This window comes from Paroedura picta, chromosome 11, assembly GCF_049243985.1.
Source record: "Paroedura picta isolate Pp20150507F chromosome 11, Ppicta_v3.0, whole genome shotgun sequence".
NCBI lineage: Eukaryota > Metazoa > Chordata > Lepidosauria > Squamata > Gekkonidae > Paroedura > Paroedura picta.
Genome location: NC_135379.1, coordinates 4,425,652 through 4,451,289, shown reverse-complemented (window position 1 = coordinate 4,451,289; position 25,638 = coordinate 4,425,652). Strand labels below are relative to the sequence as shown.

The 25,638-nt window shown below is 41.5% G+C and overlaps 1 protein-coding gene across 8 annotated transcripts in view; it reads right to left on the bottom strand.

Moving 5' to 3' along the window:
• Nucleotides 1-25,550, bottom strand: part of LOC143820829 (sodium channel protein type 5 subunit alpha-like) — a 49,137-nt gene extending 23,587 nt beyond the window's left edge. For 3 of the 8 annotated variants that reach the window (XM_077304126.1, XM_077304128.1, XM_077304129.1), the window contains exons 1-13: nucleotides 18,994-25,550; nucleotides 16,867-17,132; nucleotides 16,079-16,194; nucleotides 14,014-14,118; nucleotides 12,404-12,532; nucleotides 11,346-11,440; nucleotides 9,923-10,087; nucleotides 9,257-9,323; nucleotides 7,958-8,105; nucleotides 6,244-6,438; nucleotides 3,428-3,610; nucleotides 2,218-2,320; nucleotides 1,220-1,449 (exon numbers count right to left, since the gene is read on the bottom strand). In XM_077304126.1, the coding sequence (XP_077160241.1) occupies nucleotides 1,220-1,449; nucleotides 2,218-2,320; nucleotides 3,428-3,610; nucleotides 6,244-6,438; nucleotides 7,958-8,105; nucleotides 9,257-9,323; nucleotides 9,923-10,087; nucleotides 11,346-11,440; nucleotides 12,404-12,532; nucleotides 14,014-14,118; nucleotides 16,079-16,194; nucleotides 16,867-17,118 (1,788 nt within the window). In that variant the 5' untranslated portion in view covers nucleotides 17,119-17,132; nucleotides 18,994-25,550. The remainder of the gene's footprint in view (nucleotides 1-1,219; nucleotides 1,450-2,217; nucleotides 2,321-3,427; nucleotides 3,611-6,243; nucleotides 6,439-7,957; nucleotides 8,106-9,256; nucleotides 9,324-9,922; nucleotides 10,088-11,345; nucleotides 11,441-12,403; nucleotides 12,533-14,013; nucleotides 14,119-16,078; nucleotides 16,195-16,866; nucleotides 17,133-18,993) is intronic. The other 5 variants (XM_077304122.1, XM_077304123.1, XM_077304124.1 and 2 more) reach the window with 5 other exon arrangements.
• Between the last annotated feature and the right edge of the window lie 88 nt (nucleotides 25,551-25,638).

The window sequence follows — 25,638 nt, the reverse complement described above, 5'->3', positions numbered from 1 at the left end:
TTGTCTCTTCTCCTGATGTCTCTTTGCTTAGCCCAGCCTTTTTCAACCTTTTGATCATGGAGGATGCCCTGAAATAATTTTTCATGCTTCAAGGAGCCCTGGAAGTTATGTCAACTGACTACACCTCCCTGGCATGCCCCCAGCAGTGATGTGTCACCAGAAGTGACATCACCACCTGGTTTAGCCAGATTGCCACTCTTCCTGCCTTCTGGCTAACCTTCTTTCTGCTTCTTTATCTAACCTCAATGAGGGCAAAATGTGACCTCAGTATTATTCTTCAACCTACCCTAAGAAAGCTAGAATGACTATTCCTCATGTCCCTAACAATAAAGCACATCCATTTATTTTCTAAAGTGACAAGCCTTGGGTGGACTGGATTCCTAAAGGAGCCTCCTCTTCCATTAGGGGTGCTGCCCTGAGAGTGTGTTCTGGGGATCCCCTGGAATTACAGCTTATCTCCAGAATACAGTGATCAGTTTGACTGGAGAAAATGGATGCTCTGAAGGATGGACTCTGTAGCATTGTATCCCATTTAGGTCCTTGACCTCCCTAGGTACCACCCAAATTCCCCAGGTGTTTCCCAACCTGGAGCTGGCAACCCTGTGCTCCCTGGCAAGCGGGGGGGGGGAAGCTGGCAACTCTACCTTCCATTGTGCAAACCAGCTCTAAGCTAACAGGGGAGAGGCCCTTACACGTCGCATTTATTCTAGCTATCCCGTGCTGCTACTCTGAGCTATCATCAAATTTGTATATGAACTGTGCTTCTTTAGTCCCAGCACTATATTCCACCTGAGAAACATTTCTCCTCAAAAAGCAATTTGGGAATCACGCTTTCTCCTGCCACATTTTGAAGTGACTCATGCCCTGCAGCTCTGGTTATAAATATAGTAAACGTTATATCATATGCTCCTTTAATTTTACTGGAGAAAGAAGGGTTTCAGGTCAACATCTGATCAAGCAAACAAAAAAGCTGCCGACAGAGTCCTGTGAATTAGAACCCAGGCATGCAAAATGTCCATATCATACGTGGCAATTTTCATCTGAAATTTCTCTTTTCCTTTAACCTGATATTCACTTTGTTATGTGGATGCTTCATTTCAAGTAGGATTGAGAGGGAGGAAGTAAAATCTCTAGGTACAAAATACATTTTAAAAGCATTAAAAATCATCCCACAGTCAAGGTAAATTTTGGCATGCAATGAAATATGGCATTGACTTACTTTGTTTGCTGATATAACCTCGTTTGTACAGAGGACTGTATGCTCCACTGCCATTATTATGGTATTGACTATAATACACAGTGTGATGCAGACTTCAGTCCATGGATTAAGTATTAGTTTCTTCATCATTTCCTTTATTTGCAACCAGAATGGGCAGCATTGCCAAATGAGATACTTTTGCGCTGCCCGTTTCAGTCCCGGAGGGAATTCAAGTGTTGACTCCTCCCATTCTAAACAACAGGAACACAATTATAGGTGCATTTTATAGTTAGGGAAGTGGCATCATTTCTCTATTGGGGGACCTTATAAAATTGATTAAAATGCAGATCCAGGCCCTAAAGTATGTGATTCAGTTTTTAAGTCTGAAAGCATATAATCTTTCTCTTTGTTAAGGAAATGGTGAGCACTGAGAATTAATTAACCTGGTAAAACGCCAGTGGCAATGGAAATACAGTGGGAATTTTTCATAACAGAATACAATCCAACACAGAAAACACATGGACTTAAGCATTCTTTACTCTGTGCCGGAGTACTGCTATTAACTAACACCAAAACTCATTATGTCTTGCACGTGCTTTAAAGCCAGTTCTTCTGAATTCTGAAATTGGAACTGAGAAGATGAGACGCGCATATGCTGAAAATTAAGAAATAAAACAGTAACAATAGGCCATTTTAAAGATCATACTCAGGTTTTTTTAGCCAAGTAAATGGCTGGATCTAGACTGTTTCTGCTGTGGCAACACCTTCCACTCCTCCCCACCCCACAGCAGCCTCAAATGCATCCTTCCTAATGGGGAAAGAGGACCCTCCCCACCAAGAAGGAACAGGGGCCAGTTGGAGCTGCCATGTGAGGTGGAATGCAGAAAAGTTCAGCTTGACCAAGGCTTTCCAGATGAGACAGCTGTACTTCGCTTTTTTAATATATAAATTTTTAAAAGAATAAGATGGATCAATTTCTTAATTTTTTAAAACTCAACGAAACAAACTGAAAATCTTACCCAGACTTTTGCTAAGGACATTTGTTGCACTTGTTAACTTTTGTCTTTGAAGTGGATTATGGGTTAAGTTGATTGGCAGCTGATATGACATTAGTATTTCTTTCTTTGGAAGTAAAAAAACAATTCAAAGGTTAATGTTCGAAGTGTCACTAAAGGTAAAGGTATCCCCTGTGCAAGCACCGAGTCATGACTGACCCTTGGGGTGACACCCTCCAGCGTTTTCATGGCAGACTCAATACGGGGTGGTTTGCCAGTGCCTTCCCCAGTCATTACTGTTTACCCCCCAGCAAGCTGGGTACTCATTTTACCGACCTCGGAAAGATGGAAGGCTGAGTCAACCTTGAGCCAGCTGCTGGGATTGAACTCCCAGCCTCATGGGCAAAGCTTTCAGACGGCTGCCTTACCACTCTGCGCCACAAGAGGCTCTCACTAGAACACTTCTAGCTCTCACTAGAAGTGTCACTAGAACATCTCAATTTATTTACACAACCCCTCCCGCACACACATACACAAGTAAATATCAGTGTAGAGGGAAAAAGTGAGCCTCCTGTAGATATCTAATAAGAAAACTGGTCCACGTCAAAAATTCCTTTCAAAATAACTAGCAGTAGAATTCAGAGAATTCCAGCATATTTTTAATGCAGTAGAACTGCTAGGAGACAAGACCTGGATCCAAACATCTGCTTACAGGAGCCACAGCACTGCCAAGTGTCTGAATGGTTATACAGTTGGTATGATATAGATTTCAAGGACTGTCAAGTAGCAGTATTTACAAATCTGAAGAAGCACCTGAAGATGAGTGCATGCAAAGGAAAGCTTATATCTAGAATTAAACTTTGTTGGTCTTAAAGGTGCTAGTACACTCAAACATTATTCTGCTGCTTCAGACCAACATGGTTACCCATTTGAATGTACATATAAATGATGGCCTTTATACAAGTTGTGCTCCATTATTTAATCAACAGTACAATGTATCTTTAAACAAATGATAAAAACAGAAAAAATTAATTGTGATTAAAAGTATATATTGAAAATCTTTTTGTGAAATTCTGATAAATGTTGGATTTTTAGTTTTTTCACCTCTAAAAGTAGAGATCTATTACATTTGTAGCCTTAGGCAACAGCTTCTATATCCAGGTAATCTTTAGTAAGAAATACTGATCCACGTTGCACTTCCAAGTGCTGTATGTAAAGCATTCATAAAACTTACCAGCCTCTTTTGAGTTTTATCAGGGGTTGAATAAAACATGGTTTCATCTTCCCCATAAGTTTTGGCCTTCTTCTTTCTGAATTTCCTTTTCCTTTTGCTTTTCCTTTCTTTTTTATCAGATTCCACATCTGGTATTTCCATGTTGTCACCAGAGGATAGCTCATGCCTTTGGGCAGCTGCTTCCTGAAATAAATACTCTGTATGTAGGAGCACTAAGCACCTTATTGGAAAGGAAGATGAAGAAATCTTGTTTTCATTTTGTGAATGCCTGTTCTCTGGTATAGGAGGGGCAGACAGAGTAGAGAGAGGCAGTTTTCAAGGCTAGTCTTGCCCAAATGACGTGGCATATATTTTCCAACTATTACAAACAATGTGCTATTGTACACATATATAATATCTGACAAAGAGTACTTGCACTCGAAAGCTCACCCCTTGAATAAATCTTTGTTGGTCTTAAAAGTGCTACTGGACTCTGATTTTATAAAAAAATGTAAATCTTTTAAAGCAATATGTTCTGGGCTACAGGGTATCCCAAGAATCCCCTTTGGTTTCCTTTTAAGAATATGAATCCTGATAAGATTTAGGCACTGCTTGACAAAGCTGTACTGACTGCTTTTGTACCTCAAACAAAATTTCACAGGATAATAATAATATTAAACTGTTCTCTAACAATATCCGATTTGCTACAGTGGATATGGCTTCTGTATATACAAACATACCACAGACACAAGTCTTGGAGGAAATAAAATTAACCTTAAAAAAAAGAGGGCTCATATTCCTCCACTAGTTTTCTTTGCTTCTTGGCAAAATTGGCATGAAAGACATTTTTGCCCCTTCAATTTCAGGAAGCTTTACTGTTAAATTTCTGGTATGGCCATGGCATTAAAATCTGCTCTAGAATTAGCCAACCTATCACTATGAAAAACTGTTTTTTTCCAAAAGAATAATCCTTATTTTGGTGATATTTTGATATAGAAAACATTCCTGGATTATTATTATTTGGAAAGGGTGGTTTTGGTGCAAGAGGATACTATGAAGCTATGCCCTTGGGGCACTTTATTATTATTATTATTATTATTATTATTATTATTATTATTATTATTATTATTATTATTATTATTATTATTATTATATTTATTGCCCGCCACTCCCTTGCGGCTCGTGGCGGGTTACAACATTTCTATTTGATTGTAGTCTTTTGTTCTTGTTGAACTGAGTTTTTACCTCTCTTCCTCCACTTTTGCTTTCTAGACAGTGCCATAATCTCCTCTCCCTCCCTCGCTTGGGTAGGGTTGGAGTGGATGTGAACCAATACAATGAAACTGAATTCAAGTGAAAATCAAGTCATTTGCATCGCTAAGACATAGCAGGGTATGAGAAGGTTAGAACTGTTCTCCTTTTGTGCTGCAGCAACAGAAAAGTGCCAGTGAACATCTGGAAGCCACAAAGCTCTCACTGCACACATGATACAAAATTCTTATGCTATTCCCCAATAAAATAAAGGCTTTGCAATGTGCAAATGAGTCCTAGAGTAGGGGTAGTCAACCTGTTGACTACCCCTGCCCTAGAGCACTAGGTTAGATGAGACTGAGCCCACCTTGGCCATCATGCACTCTAAAGCCTCAGCACTTGTTCCTTGTAAAACTAGTCGCTCGTGAAAATTATGCCCAGCAAAGTTCTTTACTATTCCCCTTATAAAGTGGCCTCTTTGTTCCTCTTGGGTCCTTGACTTCTTACCCCTTCTGACTCTGATCTTGTTGGTGTGTCAGACAAGGCTCTATGGTCCCTGGCCTCTTAGAAGCCTAACGCTAGCTTCTTACTTCTAAGGGTAAAGGTAAAGGTATCCCCTGTGCAAGCACTGGGTCATGTCTGACCCTTGGGGTGACACCCTCTAGTGTTTTAATGGCAGACTCAATACGGGGTGGTTTGCCAGTGCCTTCCCCAGTCATTACCATTTACCCCCCAGCAAGCTGGGTACTCATTTTACCGACCTCGGAAGGATGGAAGGCTGAGTCAACCTTGAGCCGGCTGCTGGGATTGAACTCCCAGCCTCATGGGCAAAGCTGTCAGACAGCTGCCTTACCACTCTGCACCACAAGAGGCTCTTACTTCTATCAGAAGCCTAGTATCGCTACACCTTCTACCCACCCACATCAAAGCATGGAGTCAGGTGATGAGAGGGTTCGTTGAGCTAGGGTTGTTTGTTGGGGAGGTGAATCTGTTAAATGGCTAAATATCTGCCACTGTATCGTAAATTAAGGGCTTATTGGATTTTATAATATTCTATTGGATTTTATGGTTTCAAATTGTAAACCACCGGGAGCTGGCCTTGGCTGAGAGTAGCAGGTAATGAATCACAATGATGATGATGATGATAATAATATCAAATGTGAACATTTCCCACTGCATCCCCCCTTACAGCTGTAGCTAGAATATGTGGACATTTCAGGCAGCACATCAGTCATACAAGAATACTTGAAATTCATGTCTTTTATAGGTGGAAAGGTTCTTTGTTTTAATTATTATTATTTTCTTCATTTATCTTCATCATCAGTGGGGAACCAAGTGGCTTGCATTGTTCTCTTCTCCTTAATTTTCTCCTTACAATCCCGTAAGGGAAGTTAGGCTAAGAAAGTGTAACTAGCAGAAGGTTACCTAGCAATCTCCTGTGGCAAACTTGAATCTGGGTCTCCTAGAGCCTAGCTCAGCATTCTTACGGACTCTGGTGGCAGCATAACAATCATGCGTGTCATTTTCATTGTTTACAGAAACAAAAAACAAGAAATTGTGCTTAGTTTACAACCCCTTCCACAGACCTGTTCTTTCTTTAGGATTTCTTTCGCTTCCTGAAGTAACAATTCTCTTGCCTTTGTATGCGCAAGTGTTGCTTTGTGTTGCTCTTCATATGCCATTATCACAACAGCCAGAATTAAATTGAAGAGATAAAAGGAGCACATAAAGATGACTACTACGAAAAAGAAGCTGAAGCCTCTCCCTGATGTTATGATAACCTGTAAGAACAAATAATCAAGTTTGACAGGTCCTCATAGGTTTATATTATTTACATTTATTTTTATTACTTACATTTTTCTACTTCATCCTCTCCGGTACAGTCTCAGAGTAGTTTATAATAAAACATTCTACAACAAACATTCAATAAAGCAGACCCGAACATTATAATAACACCAGATAATCAAATACCAGATAATCAAATACTCTTGTTGTTGTTGTTGTTATGTGCGAAGTCGTGTCCGACCCATCGCGACCCCATGGACAATGATCCTCCAGGCCTTCCTGTCCTCTACCATTCCCTGGAGTCCATTTAAGTTTGCACCGACTGCTTCAGTGACTCCATCCAGCCACCTCATTCTCTGTCGTCCCCCTTCTTTTGCCCTCGATCGCTCCCAGCATTAGGCTCTTCTCCAGGGAGTCCTTCCTTCTCAAATACCCTATATACTCGCAAATAAGCCGACCCACATATAAGCCGAGGCACCTAATTTCACCACAAAAAGCTGGAAACCCTTATTGACAATGCCGAGGGTGTTGTTTGGATAGTGGCTTTTCCCTCTCCCCTCCTAGGCAGGATATTATTTTTCCTTTTCTTCCCACCCTCCTCCTCCCTCTTTCCCTCTGACCCCCCTTGCCTTTTTATATCCAATCCTGTGCTCCTTCTGTTCCCTCCACTTTTCATTCCTTTCCTCCTTCTGCTCTCTGCGCTCCCTCTGAGACAGAGGCTTCAGAGCTTCCTGCAGAGTTTCCTGCAACACGTGCTAGCCTCGTTAAGGCAGTGAGGGGGAGTGATCTTCCCTCCCCTCCCACTGTCCCTCCCGGGTTTGCTGCTTTGTTCCTGCTTCTGTTCTTCTGGCAAGTATACTTGTCTCCCACCCCCATCCTCCTTTCTGGCAGCTTTTTAAAAAATACTTGCATATAAGACGAGGGGGACTTTTTCAGCTTAAAAAAAGGGCTGAAAAACTTGGCTTATATGTGAGTATATACGGTAAGAGAGTATATACGGTAAGAGAGTATGAGTGACTTTTAGATAACGGCTTCCCAGTGATGGTATAAGGGATTAATCTGAACTGATTAAACAGGAATAAGGTAGTAAGTATTGAGATTTCACAGATTACCAAACATTAAATGACTGATAAGGAATGTAGGCCACGGTATAAGAAGAAGAAGAGTTGGTTCTTATATGCCACTTTGCTCTACCCGAAGGAGTCTCAAAGCTTACTATCGCCTTCTCTTTCCTCTCCTCACAACAGTCACCCTGTGAGGTGGGTGAGGCTGAGAGAACCCTGATATTACTGCTCAGTCAGAACAGTTTTATCAGTGCCGTGGAGAGCCCAAGGTCACCCAGCTGGCTGCATGTGGGGGAGCGCAGAATCGAACCCGGCTTGCCAGATTAGAAGTCCGCACTCCTAACCACTACACCAAACTGGCTCTCTTAAGGAAATGTTTTCACTTTCACAACTTTTATAAGTTGGCATCAAAAGACTGCTGAAAAAATAAAACAAAAATAATTTGTTTTACCTGCCGATACAGAACTTCCCAGGTATCTTGTGTCATCAGACGGAACAAAGACAGGAAGGCCCATCCAAAATTATCAAAACTTGTAAACCCATAGTCAGGATTAACTCCAGTTGACTTGCAGATGTGGAATTCTGGACAGGTATTATTACTAATAATACAACAGAAAGTATGTTACTGATGGCTAGAGTTTTCTCTGATTGCTTTCTTCATATCCAAGCAATCTATAACACTCTGAAGTATTTTTTTAAACTGCTAGGTCTTGTTCCTATTTGAACAATTCAACAAAAAGGACGATAACAAGTATCCTATTCTGGACCAAAGAGAATTAAATAAGCCAGTGGTTCTCAGCCTGGGGTTCGGGACCCCTTTGGGGGTCAAACGACCTTTTCACAGGGGTCACAGCAGGGCACGCAGCTTGGCTGGGAAGGGGGTGCTGCCACTGTTGCTGTTCCTCCTGCAGGCGCCCGCACTCGGCCGCCAGCTGCTCCAGCAGTGCCAACGGCACAGCACAGTCTCCCGCCAGACGCTCCAGGTGGTGGCGCAGCTCGGAGGGACAAGAGGCAGAACTGAACTCAGAAACCCAGGGGAAAAACCAATTTATATATAATCATGAGCAATCGTCATTGTTCAGTTTCGGTTTAATTTCTGTAAAAGAACACTTGCATAATTTTACTTGCATAACTTTAAAGCATACAGTATATAGTATAATTTAGCGGTCCCCAATCTTTTTAAGGTTGAGGACTGCCTCTGGGGGTGGCGAAGATCCGGCGGCCCGGGCGCCGCTCATGTGCGTTAGCGCCCCCGGTGGTGAAAATGCGCATGCGCGGAGCTGCCACGCATGCGCGTTTTCACCACCAGAGGGAGCTCCGCGCATGCACGTTTGTGCCCGCCAGCATGCCGACGGCCACGCCTGCCTCTTCCCCCCCCTCAGCAAAAAGCTAGCTGGGCCATGAGTGAAGCGGCCGTTTTGGCGGCCTGGTGACCTTCTCTCTGCGGGGGGGGGGAGAGAGGCAGGCGTGGCCCGTCACCGAGGCCTTCGCGGCCCGGTAGCAGGCTGCGGACTGGGGGTTGACGACCCTCGGTATAATTAGTCTAGTCCTTCCTGCAAGGGCACTGGGAAGAGACCTAGAATCCCACTTCCACTAGTAATAAGGGCAAATAGCAAAAATGTGCCAAACAAGAAATGACTGCTGATCAAGATTCATTATTATTGTTGTTGTTGTTGTTGTATTTATACCCCGCCTCCCCCTGAAGGCTCGAGGCGGCTTACATTCACACTGTATTGTTGATCAGACTTACCTGGAATTTGAGAGATAACACAACTGTGCCTTACAACAGTCACTTTTTGGGTAGTATGTGCACTCTGCTGGAAAAAAAATCATTTCAAATGCTTTCTACATTAAGATAGTCAATCACAATTGTCAACTGAATCATAGATTTGGAAGGTGCCACACAGGGCATCTACTTCAACCCCTACTCAATGCAGGATCTCAGAACAGCTCTGACAAGTGTTCATCTAGCCACTGCTTCAAGGCTGCCAGTGAGAAGGATCTCACCACCTCCCTAGGCAGCCAATACTGAACTACTCTTACTGTAAGCATTTTTCCTAAGATCCAGCCAGTATCTTTTCCCCTGTCAAACTCATTATGAGAGTACCCTCTTCTGCCAACAGGAGCAGCTCCCTGTCCTCTTCTAAATGACAGTCTTTCAAATAATTTCCCTTAAACTCTTATTCTCAGATAAACATTTACCAAGCCCCACAAACTGGACATACTTTTAACATTAAGAACAATTTATCATGCTGTGGTTTCTCAAATGAAAGTCTTATTTAAGATAACGATGGCAAGTCCACTCCATTTATCTAAAAGGCTGATATGTCAACTTTCAGTAATAGCTACAATGTGATAAAAACACTGTTAACAATATACATTTTATTTAAAGCAGGGGAAGTTTCATGCAATTTACCTTGAGCCTTTTCAGACGTATTTAGCACACATCTATTATCTAAGTTGCCCATGAAAAGTTGGAGGCCAACCAATGCAAAGATGCTCAAGCAGAAAACTGTCAGGAGCATCACATTGGAAAGTTTCTTGATAGACTGAAAGAGCGAATCTACAATGACTTTCAATCCTACAAAGAGGAAGAAGAAGAAGAAAAGTAGGCTGCTACTGGAGAACGAAAGCAATAGCCCACTCTGATTATGGTTCTCACTTACAGGCTCAGTCAAAATATTCTGCATGGTTCATAAAGCAGTCCAAACACCTGACCACTGTAAAGTGTTGAGGAGAGGGCCACTTGTGCAGGGTGCAATTGGTGCACATGATGGCTCGCTTTCTCGCAGGTTCTTCCACTGGGACAACTTTCTTGTAGGCACCCCATGTTTGAAATTAGCTTCCGCTAGCCCAGTGCTCGTATTTAAAGTATTTTTGACCTACAAGCGTTAGATAATTTTGAGACCACTGAATTCACGGTGACTGATTCTTGCCCCCCAGCTTGCAGTGGTTACTCTGTTCATAGCTGTTAATGTTTCACTTGTTTGATTAATCTAGTTTCCTTCACAGAAAATTTCCACATGATCACAATTCCATTGGGGACTTGTAAAGGGATTAAGGTTCCCACCTCCTCCCTGGCCATCAGCTGGTGGGGGAGGGCGGGGTTTAGGTTGCCAGTTTCAAGACTGGGAAACTCCTGATGATTTGGGAATGGAACCTGGGAAGGACAGACACCTCAGTGAGGTACAATGCCACAGAATACACCCTCCAAAGCATCCATTTTCTCCAGGGATCGTCTAGTGATCAGTTGTCATTCTGGAAGATCCTCTGGTCCCATTTGGAGGCTGGTATCCCTAAATAGGATTCTCCATTTGTTCCTCCCTACCTCTTGGAATGCTAATGGTATGCTTTTGCCCTTTATCTTTTGTATTTCCATACATTTAAAACAGCATATGCTGGTGCTAACACTTTATTGGAAGAACTCTTCATAAATAAATGAAAAATAAAACACCTTGAGCTATAATAAAGTACACAGTTAATTCAGTATTACTCACTCTTGTCCAGAGCCTCATTGTAAAGAGGTCACAGGGACGAGAAAGGCAACGTTGTTATAAAAGCTTATACAGCATGTTTGAAAATTAGGTGAACTGTATACATGTAAGAACCTAGTACAACATTCACCACTAATAACAATTGATTGGGTAAGACACACCCTTCATTTTGCAGGGGTTGCATTGTTTATTACCTGGGTTAGTCCAGCCTTACAAGTTGCATTGTTTTTAAATCAAGGAATTCAGTTTTAAACAAAGGAAATGAAAAAGTTTGATCTGAGAAGCAGCTCTGGTTGCTTGCTTCTGATAAATAAGCAAAACAAACACCTACAGCTAGTTTCTCACCTGGCAGTACAGAAACAGCTTTAAAAGTTCTCAAAACCTTGAAAATGCGAAGAGCTGAAATGCTACCAAGTTTACTGTTACACAAGGCTACAAATCTAAAAATGAACAAAAAGAACAAAGATTCAGCATAGAACTAGAATGCTAAATTATTTTACAGCTAATGGTCTATTTGTATACATAAGCTCTTGCCTGCTCTGGAAAATTCCTGTTCCCCAGGGAGTCTGAACTGAAACTGTTCTGGCACATGGATTTATTTCAGACAGACTGATTATCTAAAATTTATTTGGTTTGATTCATGGAGGATATAAAAATGGTTAGGGTACTCTAACCAGGGATAAACTGTTGATATAAATCAAAGCTGTTTTACACATGTCACATGAGGCTCCCTGAATGCTAGACAAGTTTAAAACATCCCACATTTTTACATCTCATAGGCATGCCATGAAAGGAGAAATCCTAAGTAGGTTTACTCAGAAGTAGGTCCCATATTATTCAGTGCAGCTTACCTCCAAGAAAGTGTCCTTGGGATTTCACTTGAAGTTTCTTTCCTAAAAGCTGCTAGTACTCTAAAACAGTGGTCCCCAACCTTTTTATCACCAGGGACTGGTCAACGCTTGACAATTTTACTGAGGTGCAGAGGGGTAGTCTTTTGCCGAGGGACATTGTCGCTGCTTGAGCCCCTGCTCCACTTGCTTTCCTGCCGGCGCCCCTAACTTCCCGCCGCCTGCTGGGGGGCGCTGCCAGCAGCAGCTGCCAGCCATGGCGAACACTAGAGAGCACCAAAGGTGAGCCGGTGGCAGAATGGCAGGGCAGCCCCCGAGGCAGCAGCTGGGGAGGAAGATGAGGAGGAGCCGCGGCCCAGTACTGACTGATCCACAGACCAGTACCGGTCTCTGGACTGGGGGTTGGGGATCAGTACTCTAAAAGAAGACAAGGCCTCTTAGGAAATTAAGAGACTACTTATTTAAATGCTCAGCAGTTCAGAAGCTCCCTGAACTCCAGCTTACCCTTCTACCTCAAGGGTGACTAAGTTGCAAAGAAGGAAAACTGAAACATACGTCATGATTAAAACAAAAAGATCCAGGCAGTTCCATGGGTCTCGTAGGTAGGTGAATTCATCCCAAATAAATCCTCTCGACACTACTTTTATGGCAAATTCGGTGGCATAAGTGGCTGCAAAAAAAATCCTTTTAAAAAGTGTAAAGAAGAGTAAAACCGTTAGGAGAGAGTACACAACAACCTGCTTTTTCTCATCAAATGAAAGCCAAAGAAAACCAAGGAGTCTTGGGGGAGGTATCTTTCATACTATTATTTAGCTAAGGCTGAGTCAGATGTTAGACCATCCCTGGGTGATTGCTAATCCAGCAAACCAGATGCCACTTACATATAATGCTTAACAAGTCCCCTTAGTTTTGCAAACCAGAACAGAAAGCACCAACAGGAATGAGCTCCCAGGCAAGATCAAGACCCTGTTGGAACTCCCAGAGTTCTGCAGGGTCTGCAAGATGGAGTTCTTCCTCCAAACATATTGTTGAGGCCAATGGAAAAACTCACTGAACATCTACCCAGACCTCCCCCCCCCATCTGGGAACAGATTGATCCCTGCAACTTGGCCCCAATCCACACACGGTAGATAATGCACTTTCAATGTACTTTAGAAGCAGATTTTCTGGTCCCACACAGGAAAACCCAGCTGTAAAAGCAAATTGAAAACACGTTATCCAGCAATGTGTATTGAATGGGTCCTGGGATTTGTGCTGGCTACTCTTGCAGTTTGATTTAACCTAGAATGCACTAGAAGCTATCACGAGGACTGGCTGTGCTAAACATAGCAATGCGATCTGTGCAGTACAGGACCTCCTGTGGCTTCTCCTACAGTTCAGTTTAAACCTGATTGTAGGAGAAGTAAGCCCAGCCAGGATCAGCTAGACCTACGAGAAACAGATTGTTCCTTGCTGTTGGTTTGTTTGTTTACAAAATCACTATTTTTATTCTTGAGTCTACTCTGGAAGAAAAAAATCAGGATTTCCAAAAAAAATCACAGATTGGAATACCGCAGCACCAGGATCCAGGATTTTTTTGGAGCTCCTAATTTTTTCATGTCTAATAGGACCAAACAGAAAAATACTGACTAAAAAAAATATTGCACACCTCTAATATGCACAGTTGCTTCCTCCATGCATTGGCCTTATACAAACAACTTAGGGACTACATGGAAGTAGGAGTGGATCTGGTGCAATCATGGCTGCAGTACCTCCCAACATGGTAAATGAACACGTGGAGTGTCTGTACAAGACCACAGAACAATCTAATTTAGCCCATTGCATATGTACATCGCATTCAGTCACAATTGACTTATAGCAACCCCAGTGAGGGGCTTTCAGGGCACATGAGAAGCAGAGGTGGTTTGCCATCGCCTTCCTTGACAGAGTTTGCCTTCGTAGTTTCCCACCAAAGTGCTGACCCCACCTGGCTACTGAGATCTAATGCGTTCAGATTTACCATGCTGCCTTCCCTCACTGTACTAATTCAGCCAATTACATTGCTAAATGTACAGTTATACCCGTCAGAGAACTTGAAATCATGTGATTCTGTTTAGGATTGCACTGCTGGATCAGTATATGGCAGCTAAGGGAAAGTATATAAAAACGATAAAAGTGATACTTACTCAAAATTGTCACCGTTGTTTGTAGAACTTGGTATCAAATTTGGCATAGTCATGAGCATTGAATTGACAATGACAACGCATGTTATGAACCCAATGAACCATGTGAATAATTAGCTAAGGAAATTGCACCCTTTTAAGAAACAAAAGTACTACCACATTCAACATTTATCAATATATGTATTAAACTGTGACTAACCAATAAGAGCCTCTTGTGGCGCAGAGAGGTAAGGCAGCCGTCTGAAAGCTTTGCCCATAAGGCTGGGAGTTCAATCCCAGCAGCCGGCTCAAGGTTGACTCAGCCTTCCATCCTTCCGAGGTCGGTAAAATGAGTACCCAGCTTGCTGGGGGGTAAACGGTCATGACTGGGGAAGGCATTGGCAAACCACCCCGTATTGAGTCTGCCATGAAAACGCTAGAGGGCGTCACCCCAAGGGTCAGACATGACTCGGTGCTTGCACAGGGGATACCTTTACCTTTACCTTTAACCAATAATTAGCATAATGCTCCATGTTCTAACAATTACACATTTGTATGACCTAAATCTGGCTTTAGTTCTAGTCAGCACCAAGATTGGTACCAGGTAGCTTCCAGGACTATTGGGTGGCCCTGGATAACCACATCCAGGCCTAGAATCTAGAGTAGCACCTCTAGTCTGTGAAACTGTATGATGGAAATCTTGTCTTAGAAGGAACTACTAGAGCGCTATTAATTTTAGAAAACCAGTGACTGCCTCTGTAAGTCATGTCCCAATATTACTTAGTTATCTCAGTGACTAGCCAGAAAAATACCCAATACTTTGTCCTTCGTCCAGTTGCAGAATCAGTCAATACATTTATTAAGAATAGGGTAAGAATGTGATAAGATTTCCCAATTAAACAAAAATCAAGCAATTTCTATCATACAACTGCATTCCTAAGAACCGTATGGATAATCCTCCCCCCATGACATTCTCGACTTCTCTTCCCTCTGTTTTGATCATTTAGTAAAAATGTAACAATTCATATGTAATTACACAATTTTGTCTGTAGGAAGCTAACAATGCAAGCTGTCCTCTGACCCCTTTTCTCAGGGACCTACTAGAGAATGCAGATGGTCAGTTTTGCAAAAAAAAACAAACAACAAAAAACCTGTACATTTTGACTGATCCTGATCCTATTTGCATCCTGCCCCATTTCTTGCCAATCCCTAACAAAAAACTGTATTCTTTCTCTTTGTTAACCATTGAAGACACTGAAGTTAATAATGCTGAAATTGTACATTAGGATTGAAATTTATATCACAGAACCAAAGCCCTCACCTGGACCCATTATGCACGGGGGTTTTAGCACACATTCGGGGTGGAATGGCGGCGACTAAAATCACCGATAACGCATGGTGCCGGCTGCAACCGGCCGCAGCTTCGGTGCATGCCACCAAAAAAGCCGCATTCGCGAAACACGGAAGAAAGCGCAACTAGAAGCGGCGCCCGGATCTCCGCGTTCGTAATCGGTTACTCTGGGTTTTGCCGCCGTCGTGCCCCGCCCCGTGCATAACCGGTGTGTGTCGCGTCTTCCCCCTCCGCGTTTTCCATGTGACCCGAAATCATAGTTTCGGCGGCCGTGCATAATGGGCCCTGAAGACCTAGGGAAGTCACTTCTATAAATCCAGACCAAAAAAATCCAGACCAACAAATTGAAATTAAAACATGTCAGAAGCAAAGCACACACAGAAACAAGGTGCACTGTCCCAAAGGAAGCTATTTTAAATTAATCAAATATATAAATCATACCAAATATTGCAGAGAGAAGGGGAAATCTCAAGCAAATCTGGCAGAAAATGTATTTCCATATCTAAACAAGGTACTCAGGCCTGAACATAAACAAAAATATAGTCACCATATATAGTACCCAGGGATGTGTTTACTAGTATACATCTCTTCAGCTAACATCCTCTCTCTTAACTGGGATTCCTTGATGTCTTAGTCATTTTTTGTTGGAAATTGGTCCAATAACTATATATTATAAATATCAGTTTTCATAACATCAGTATAAGACAGAGTGGGGAGGACCCACTAAAAGGATATGTGTGTGTCGAAATTTTAATGGCTAGCCTTCGTAATGGATTGAAAGGGCTAAATAAAAACAAGGCTTTGTTGGCAGTAAATCGAAAGATTCTCCTTCTGGATGTTAGAACCATAAATGTCTATAAAATATATAGTAAAAGATTTTTAATATCACATAATGTAGATAATTTTAGAAGGTACCAATACATGCTTACACGACTAAATATATATCTTCAAAATAAAACAAATTTTAATAAACAGTGCCAACTTTTAATGAGTTAATGCACTGATCATCTGTGTACCAATTGCACTGACAAGCACATGTCCAGTTAATTAAACATATAAATATAAAATAAATTCACAAATTTAAAGGAGGCTGATAGAATCTGGACTTTCAGGTGCCATAGAAAGGCTCTTTTCACCATACCACATAAAATTGTGGCCCTCTGACAGGCCATTTCATCTAAAATAATATATTTTAACAAATACAAGTATCTAAAACACAAACTTCTGGAATAGCCATTCATTTAAATGGGTGCTTCTTTACAAGGGGAGGAATATATATCCCCGGGGAAATTCAGGTGTTAAACTCTAAAAATAACACTCCAGTTACTATGGGGGTCACTATCTGGATTTTAATGATCTCAGAATCTTTTCACCATCCTCTATGTCAATGATACGTAGTGTAAAATCTGAAACCTATGAAAGTTCTGTTTGGGTTTCCACAGTAAGGCTGCAGCCCTTCAGTTTCAGTCGCACAGAATTATTTTATGTCAAAATACTGTTTATTTGTTCTCAAAAAAGCTATTAACCTCATGAGTTTTGTAATAGGGGTCCAGATCTTCCAATGGTTCTCCAACAAGCCATGGAGGGGGCTTTCCATACAGAGCAGGCACCTTTTTGCAAGCTTTTAGATCAAGCTGTGGACAAATATTTTCTTCCTCAATTTTTTCACCACATCTCTTCTTTTCTTTCTTCTCAGCAAGTCTCTTTCTAATACCATCTAAGCTTTCAGGGGTGAAACGGAGGAAATTACTTGCTGTTGAAAATGAAAAGTTCGGCATCTTTCCCACTATATCTGCAAATAAGAACAGAACAAATAAAAACTGATTAAAGGAACAAGAAAGCTGATAGTAAAAAACTGCCTACTTATCTCCCCACGCATTTCCCAAATCCTTCTAGATTGCAAACTGGAGAAAGAGGCCAGCAGTAGGGCAAGTAATACAACCTAAGGGGGGAAAGGGAGAGAAAGCACTCGAGTCTGGTCACATAGTTTTTATAGTTTATAACATTTTTATGTTAGTGGGCTTTCTCAAACTATTCACATAGTGTCCAGGCTGAGAGGTCAAACCTACCAAGACAGTGTCAAAGTTATTGTTGTCAAAATACTGTTTTAGTTGGAATGTTATTGTTGTTATATTGTTATATTGATACTGATACTGTTCCATGTAAATGTTCCGAAATGTTTTCTGTAAACTGCCCAGAGCCGTAGGGAAGGGCGGTATAAAACTCTAAATAAATAAAATAAAATAAAAATAAATAGGCAGTGATCACCAACTGGTCTCAGGCTCACCTTTTCTCACTGTGGAGTAATTTTACATAGAGGTTTATGGGGAAACGGGTTTTCTTTTACACAAAATTTCACACAATGAGTTAGCAGTTAGCAAGATAGCAGTTAGCAAGGTTGACCGCCCATTACAGGCAGCAGGACAACTCCCAGTCAGCTGGTAGCTTTACTTCCACCTGGTCTATACCAGCCCAGTGGTGAAGGGCTGTGCCCTGCCTCTTTGAGCTCCACATGGAATGAAGAAACTCTGTGTCGCCTGGGGGAGACCGCATCCAGCCCTCTTAAAATCCATGCAGTACAGAGGCAGCAACCAGTTTACCTGAACCCATAACAGAGAAAGGGAGGTGGCACATGGCTGGCCTAAGCGACATGTGGAGCAGGGTGTGAGGTGTCCCAGCCAGCCAAGTTCCATGCAGCCCAGGACGTGGCATGTGACCAGCCCAAACCTCACATAAAGGGAAGGAGGCAGCACCTGGCCTGTCCAAACTTCATGCAGCCCAAGGGAGGTAGCACCTGACCCACCTGAACAATGCATATTGCAAGAGAGGAAGCGTCCAATGTCATTGTCATTTATTAGCATTAGCATCAATAGCCAATCCTTCAGTCTGCCCTAGGCTTTATGTTGACAATAACTCCACATATGAGCCACTCCTCGCATTCACTAAAGCCCGTCTAAGCTTCATGCAGTCGAGGAGAGACAATGCCTGCCGTCATAAGCTCTGAGCATTCCGGAGGTTGCCTCTTCCATTTCCTTCATTGGGAGGGGGGGGATGTCTTTATCCAGAGCTGTTTTCCCCTCCTCTCCACCCCTCACTGTTCCCTTCATCCATATTTTTTATGTTATTGGGCTTTCTCAAACTATTCACCCAGTTTGTATGCCCAGTAAGCATGCAAACTCATCTACCCCAATTATCCAGGAATTTCACAAGACAGAGTTGACAACCCTAAATTAAGCAGGAGTGCCTACTGACAAGGCAGTAGTAACATAATTGTTTTTCAAACCTAATAACAATGCACCATTTAACACTTAAGAGTCAGTTAAATCTGCACAATTTTGTTGGAATTCTAATATCCAAAATCTGAAGCCACAACATATAGCACCCCTCATATAGCATCAGCCTAATGCTTTTTTTTTTTTGAAAACACAGTGTAAAAATAATTTTGTATCAATTTATAATTGCATATAAATATATAATTCATACTGCCTTATTTGTAAGCAGCAGCACTCTTGAACTCGTATAATAATTGCATATATTTCTTATGAACCACATGTTGGCTTAAAAATAAATGAACCCACATTTGCCCCGCTGTTCCATACTAGTTCCCCACACTTCCTACCACACCATTGTTTTACCATCCTGATCAAACTTACCAGTTTTTCAGTGAAGGTCTCCGGGAACACAGCATCTCAGCAGAATGTAGGAGATTTTCCTTCAAGCTGATGGTTTCAAAGACAGGAAAAACAAACAAAATCATCTGCTTTCATCAAAAGCCCCCATTGTTCTTAGGAAGTCTTGTCTTCCTCATTACCACTTGTTGCAGAAAATATAGTGGTATGGGCAGTGAAGAAGAGGGAGGAGTATGTTTCTAGCTTTAAAGGAATCAGGGAGATTCCTGGAGGTATTACAGGAAACAAAACAATATGAGAAAATTGAGATGGTGATAATCCTACATTATCAACTTTTAAAAAGAGATGAATTAGTGAAGCTAATAACACAAAAAGGTTTTTCTTGACAAAACAAAAAGGAAGAACGATTAGACAGTATTCTACCTTGCAAACTTTTAAATATGCACTCAGCAAGCCAACATAATTATACAGTATTTCTTTTCAGTGCCAGTACAACTAATTTGATGTGAATTGAATATTCATTCACTTCCGCTCTTTTTAGCACCTTTTCAGTGCATGCATAATGATTTTGAAAACTGCTATAGAGTAACGTAATAGTTTTAAAATATGGACAGGATCTATCCCCTCTCTTGAGATCGGTTCTCATGTCAAGAGATCCCCATAAGAGCCTAGAGACCTTTTCTCCCATGGGCTGGATACCATGCACTTAGCCATTAGACAGCAAGAGATTTCCCCAAACCTTGTACACAAGTATTTTTTGCGGCCACAGTATGCGGTGCAGTACGGATAAATATTGCCCTCAAATGGAAGGTTTGAAATCTTATATTATCATTAAACGATGAAGGCTAAGATGCATGCTGATGTCTCGAGGAGACCCTACTTCACAAGAAAATTTTCCATACTCTTAGCACCATGATTAAATTCTAAGAGCTGGCCATATATTTAACATAAATAACAAGTGATTAATTAGATCTATTTCTGTAAATAAATACACTGTGCTATGATTTATAGATATCAAAATATGTATTATATAAATAATACCCTTTACTAATTTGGGGTCCTCTCTTATCTTTGGTAACAAAAAGAATGTAGTACAGTTTCTGTTTTGCTAAGTAACTTGATTCAAACAATAACCATGACTGCACAGAGCAATTTTTCCATTTAGTAGCTTTTTCTGATCAGCAACAGCAAGGTTGTGTGGCATTTAATAGGGAACTGTCTATTTCTGAGAATTATGTTGTTTCACCAAGCTTACACACAAATGGGAAAAGGAAAACACAGAAGCAAACAAGCCAATGTCATAAATGACAGCTTTTTCCTGCCAAAATAACATTAACAGTGCAATCCTATGCGAACTGACTACGGTCTAACCTCACTGAAATCAGTAGGCTTAGACTGGATTGCACGGTAAACCACTTAGTAGCTCCAAGCAAACAAGTAGCACAATATTAATAAAAGTAATGTGTTAATAAGTAACGCCTGTATATTCTTATTAAAACAACATTCTACATGACTACTGGTTATAAAGAACAGATAAATTGCAAAAGAAACTAAGATTTTATCTGACCTCAGAAATCCTCTTCCGTCCATTAAAGAATCTTCTTTCATATAATTTGGGGAATTTGTTCTTTTTTTCCACAAGAGGGAGATTACAGCTACATTTGTTGTTCTAATTGCTGTTCCTACAGATTGATGGAGGGAGCAGTATTGCATTTTCTAAGGATGATGATGTTCATTGTCATGATATTTGCAAGTAATGCTTAGTACAGCATACTATTAAGTCAATTGTTCCATTAGTTACTTCCAATCTAGTTCCAGTATCATATGCCATCAATAATGAGGTAAGAAGCGATCATGAAACACATCTGGAATAAGCCATGTTCCTTATCCTCCAGCGGTTGTTTTCCTTAACAATTTTTGGCTGCAAAGTTGGGACCAGGAACTCTAGCTGAAAGTATTCTTTTGGATTGACCAATATTTTAATTGAGAGTAATTATTTTTCTTCAATTTCAAAGTAAAAAAACTAGGGTCCTGTTTCATTCCATTATATCATAAAATAACATTAAAATCTTTAGAACTTTTAAGAACAGAATAGATTAAAGCCATTGCTACCCAGAGCACTCTTGATTATTCTAAATTATTTTTATTTATACCCTGCTTCTGTTTAAAAAACAACAGCCTAGTTTTGTGCCCATATTGTAAATCTTGCTGAATTCAGTTTCCAAAGCTTGCCTGTTCACATACTTTTAATAGATGTTCACATACTCATGACTGCCTTCAGGTCACTTCTTAAGGGCAGAAGAACAGATGTAGCTGTCTACCAAAAGAAGGCGGACACTGTTTTAGGAGCCTGCTGAATTGAGGATAGTGTGAACTAATCGGCAGTAAAATTGGGCAGCCAACTGAGAAGGGAATTAGATTTGAGGGCACGAGGAGGAAAGGATGATAAGTACAGTACTTTGTAAAAGAGGTTTATGGATGGAGCAGGAGGTTTGAGGAGGAACCCCAGTTAGGTATAATACCACAGCCCATCCTCCAAAGCAGCCATTTTCTCTGAACTGATCTCTGTAATTTGATGGCAGTTTGAATCTTGAAAGCATATTCCCCTCCTCTCAAACTTGTTTATTTATTATTTATTTATTATATTTATATACCACCCTCTCCGGAGGCTCAGGGCAGTTTACATAAAACGTATAAACAATACATGAAACAATCCATAACATAAATAACCGTAACAATAATACAAATAACTGATAATTGTAACAGTGCAAACAGGTCCAGAGCACACTGATGGACTTCTGGGAGGGAGGGATCAGGGACCTTTCAGACACTGTTGGTCTCTAAGATGCTATTGGACTCAGTTCTGGAGACCAGTTGTAATTCTCGGTATCCAGGCCTCACCTGGAGTTTGGCAACTCTAGTGGAAGAACATTTGTTTCTGGGTTTTATGAATGCATCCGATATATTAAAAATGTAGTGAAGGGGCTCCCAATCATGTTGACCATGCAAGCCCTTTTTGAATTTTGATAAGGGATGGTGGGAAACAGCGCAAAATGGCTGCCACACATGGGAGAGAACCACCAGAAAATGTCCCAGACCATGCATTCTTCTTCTGTGGGGCCCATTATGCACGGCCGCCGAAACGGCGATTTCGGGTCACATGGAAAACGCGGAGGGGGAAGATGCGACGCATACTGGTTATGTACGGGGCGGGGCGCGACGGCGGCAAAACCCAGAGTAACCGATTATGCACGCGGCGATCCGGGCACCGCTTCTGGTTGCGCCCCGGACACCCGGAAGCTGCGCTTTCTTCCACGTTTCACTGACGCGGCTTTTTCGGCGGCATGCACCGAAGCTGTGGCCGGTTGCAGCCGGCTCCGTGCGTTATCGGTGATTTTAGTTGCCGCCATTCCACCCCGAATGCGCGCTAAAACCCCCGTGCATAATGGGTCTAACAGAAGACCAAGGTGTGGGCAAGATTCAGCAGAACCAATAATCGAAAGAATTAGAGGGATTCAGAGGCTGTCAAAGCCTATCAAAGAATTAACAGGAGTCTTGACTCAGTTCAGAGCCAAGAAACCACAATACAGAATTGATAAAGTAACATAAAGCAAGGCCCAGCTTACCATTTAGCTTGTTCAAGAATCAGATAAAAGGTTTAAAAAATTATTTTTCATGTATTAAAGTGCACATAGATACATGGTTATATTAAGCAGTGAAAAATAAAACATCGTGAAATATCCCTTGCTAACACAGTATACTGTGTTAGCAAGGGCAGTTTCAAAAGCCCAGAGTTCATTTTATTTATTTATTTTATTTATTTATTTATCATACTTATATACCGCCCTCCCCGGAGGCACAGAATGGCACAGAATGTGCCTTCATAGGCACAGAATGGTCAAACCACATGCAGGTTGCAGGTACAGAAGTTGGACAAAGTTCTGACAAAATGGAGAGGCAATTTAAGTCTCTTTATGGCTTTTTCCCACATGGGATTCTAGACACAAAAACAATCTAGTCTACTTGCAATTTAATAATAAGTCAATAGAATTACTGATGTCAGGGCAGGAGACATAAGAAGAGCCAGTCCTAGGTCAGGAGATGCAATGCTAACTTCATCTAGCTAGAGGCCTATTTATCAAAACAAGTTAATTGGGAACATCTGCAACTAATTACCTTATCAGAGTAACTCTCTGACAGTGTTAGCTTCTCCAAGGACTCAGGTAGATAATTGGCCAGCACATACTTGCACAAAAAAGCAAATACCTTCTTTTGTGGCCTACTAGAAAACCCACAGGCCCGAATCAAAGTTTTACAAAACCAAGAATTGAAGCCATCATTTCACTATATGCACATAATAGGGAGATCACATCAGAAGGGCTGAAATACAGATCTCTGTCCCAGCAAGGCTGGCATGGATTTGGTATTGTTCTGAGGTGCTAAAATTCTGTGGTTGAGCAATCTCCTTGAGAATGTTCCCCAAATGGTACTTCTTCATATATTCACATTCATAGATCTGCAACATTTACAGTCTTGAAGATAACAGCAGCTTTCTTGAAGACTGCAATAAGTCTTTTGTTCCCCAAAAAGGCTCATGTAGATGCAAAGGTGGGCTCTTATACAGAATCTCCTGTACCAATAAGGTGAAGGAAAAGCCAGGATCAGCTCATTGGTTCAAGGAAGAGACGCTGTTGTGTTTCCAAAGAAACTGTCGCCACGATTTTCAATCCTGGACCACTTCTTTTAGCTTGGTAATGTTCTGACCAGTTCCATTGTGATTATATCTAAACATTGTTCTTTGTCAGCCTGGTTTCCTTTTTTCATGGACCAGTCCTAGCCTAATTGCTTTCTCTATTTAGTTGGATCGCATTTAATTTTAATTTAGATTTTTATGAGGTAATTACATGGAACATCACAACAAGAGTCATCATAACATATCAACTAGGATATTTCAACAGAACATTGTTCAACAGAACATGTAGCAACTTTAATGGAACTCTTAGGTAGGTCATATTTAGTCATGTATGGGGGATGTCAGGCAAGATATGGCTAAAGCCAGAGTTTTGTGATTTTGCCTACCAGTGATACATTGGGTTTTATGTCCATGGAGCCTTCTCCAACACCAAAGTTCAAACGAATTCATTCTCCTCTTGTCCAATTGTTTTGTTGTCCAACTTTCACAGCCATAAGTGGCTACTGGACATGATAGATGAAAATAATCTACAGTCACCAGGCTTGTCTTTGCTTATCCACGTTTGGTTCAAGTTCATCATTGCTGAGCAACACAGAGCAATTTGATGTTTTCATACCATACTGCAAACACTACTCTGATTAAAATTTGTAATCCAAGAAAAATGAATTCTTTAAAGCATTCAATCTCCACCATCAATTGTTTATATTTTAAATCCTTGTAATTGAATTCCCCAGGGGAAGAGCAGCCTAAAAATACAATAAATAACAAATAAACATTTGTATATTCACAGCTGGAGTCCATGTCTTCAGTCAAAGGGATCTTGCTGGGGAGGGGGAATCTCCCAATCTCCATTCTCTATCCTTTGTTCTTTCTGCCCTCTGAAATTGCTGTTATCTTTTGTGAAAGGTACTCTAAGGAATGTAAATGACCCTGCCTGGCTCTTTGCATCTGGTTGTTAAGACATTTGATTTTACTTTGTAGTTTAGATAACACTGCCTTTTAGTGGGCAAACCTCATGAAAGGAGTGGGGGCTACAGGTGTTGGTCTAAAGCAGAACAAATTTAGAATCTAGTGGCACCTTTGTTGGTCTTAAAGGTGCCACCAGACTCTAAATTGGTTAAGGGTGTATGTTCCTGTAAAACCCCATGAGACGTCTTTAGCAATATTTTCTCTGTGATGGTGTCATAGTTAAGAGCAACAGCCTCTAATCCAGAGAACTCGGTTTGATTCCCCACTCCTCCTCATGCAGCCAGCTGGGCTTCCCAGATAGTTTCTCCAAAGTTAGAAGTGTTGTTTTTTATACCCCAATTTTCACTGCCCAATGTGGGCCTCAAAGCAGTCTTCCTCTCCCCATAATAGGCACCTTGTGAGGTAGGTGGGACTGAGACAGCTGAGATAACTGCTCTGTCAGGACTGTGGTGAGTTCAATGTCATCCCGCTGGGTGTATGTAGAAGAGAGGGGGATCAAACCTGGTTTGCCAGATTAGAAGCTACTGCCCTTAACCACTACACCATTATTTTATTTTATTTTTTGACCTGCTCAGTTTCTAAGCTCTCAGGAGATCCAGCGAGTTTGGGCCATCCCTGTCAAGGTCACAGTGACAAAAACAAAAGTATTGCAGCACCCTGTCCCTTAAAAAAAATGGAGGAAACACATCAAGGAGCACATCACCAAGAAATCGAATGTGTTGGGGCCAATATACTGGGGCCCAGGCTACCAAGCGAGGAAAACATACAACTTTCTCAAATGGGCTAACAGAGGGCATTGAACAAACACCAATGGCGGGAAAATGAACGAAGGTGAAAAATCCTGAGGGAGGCGCGCACGCGCGAACTCCTTCCCTTCCGCTGTCGGTTAGCACAACGGCGCGCGCCGCACGGGCTCCAACCGCCGTTAACGGTCACCTTTCCCCCGCCCGCCCTCACGCACGCAATTCTCCTCGCGCCAGCTCTCGCGAGGCAAACACCCCGCCCCT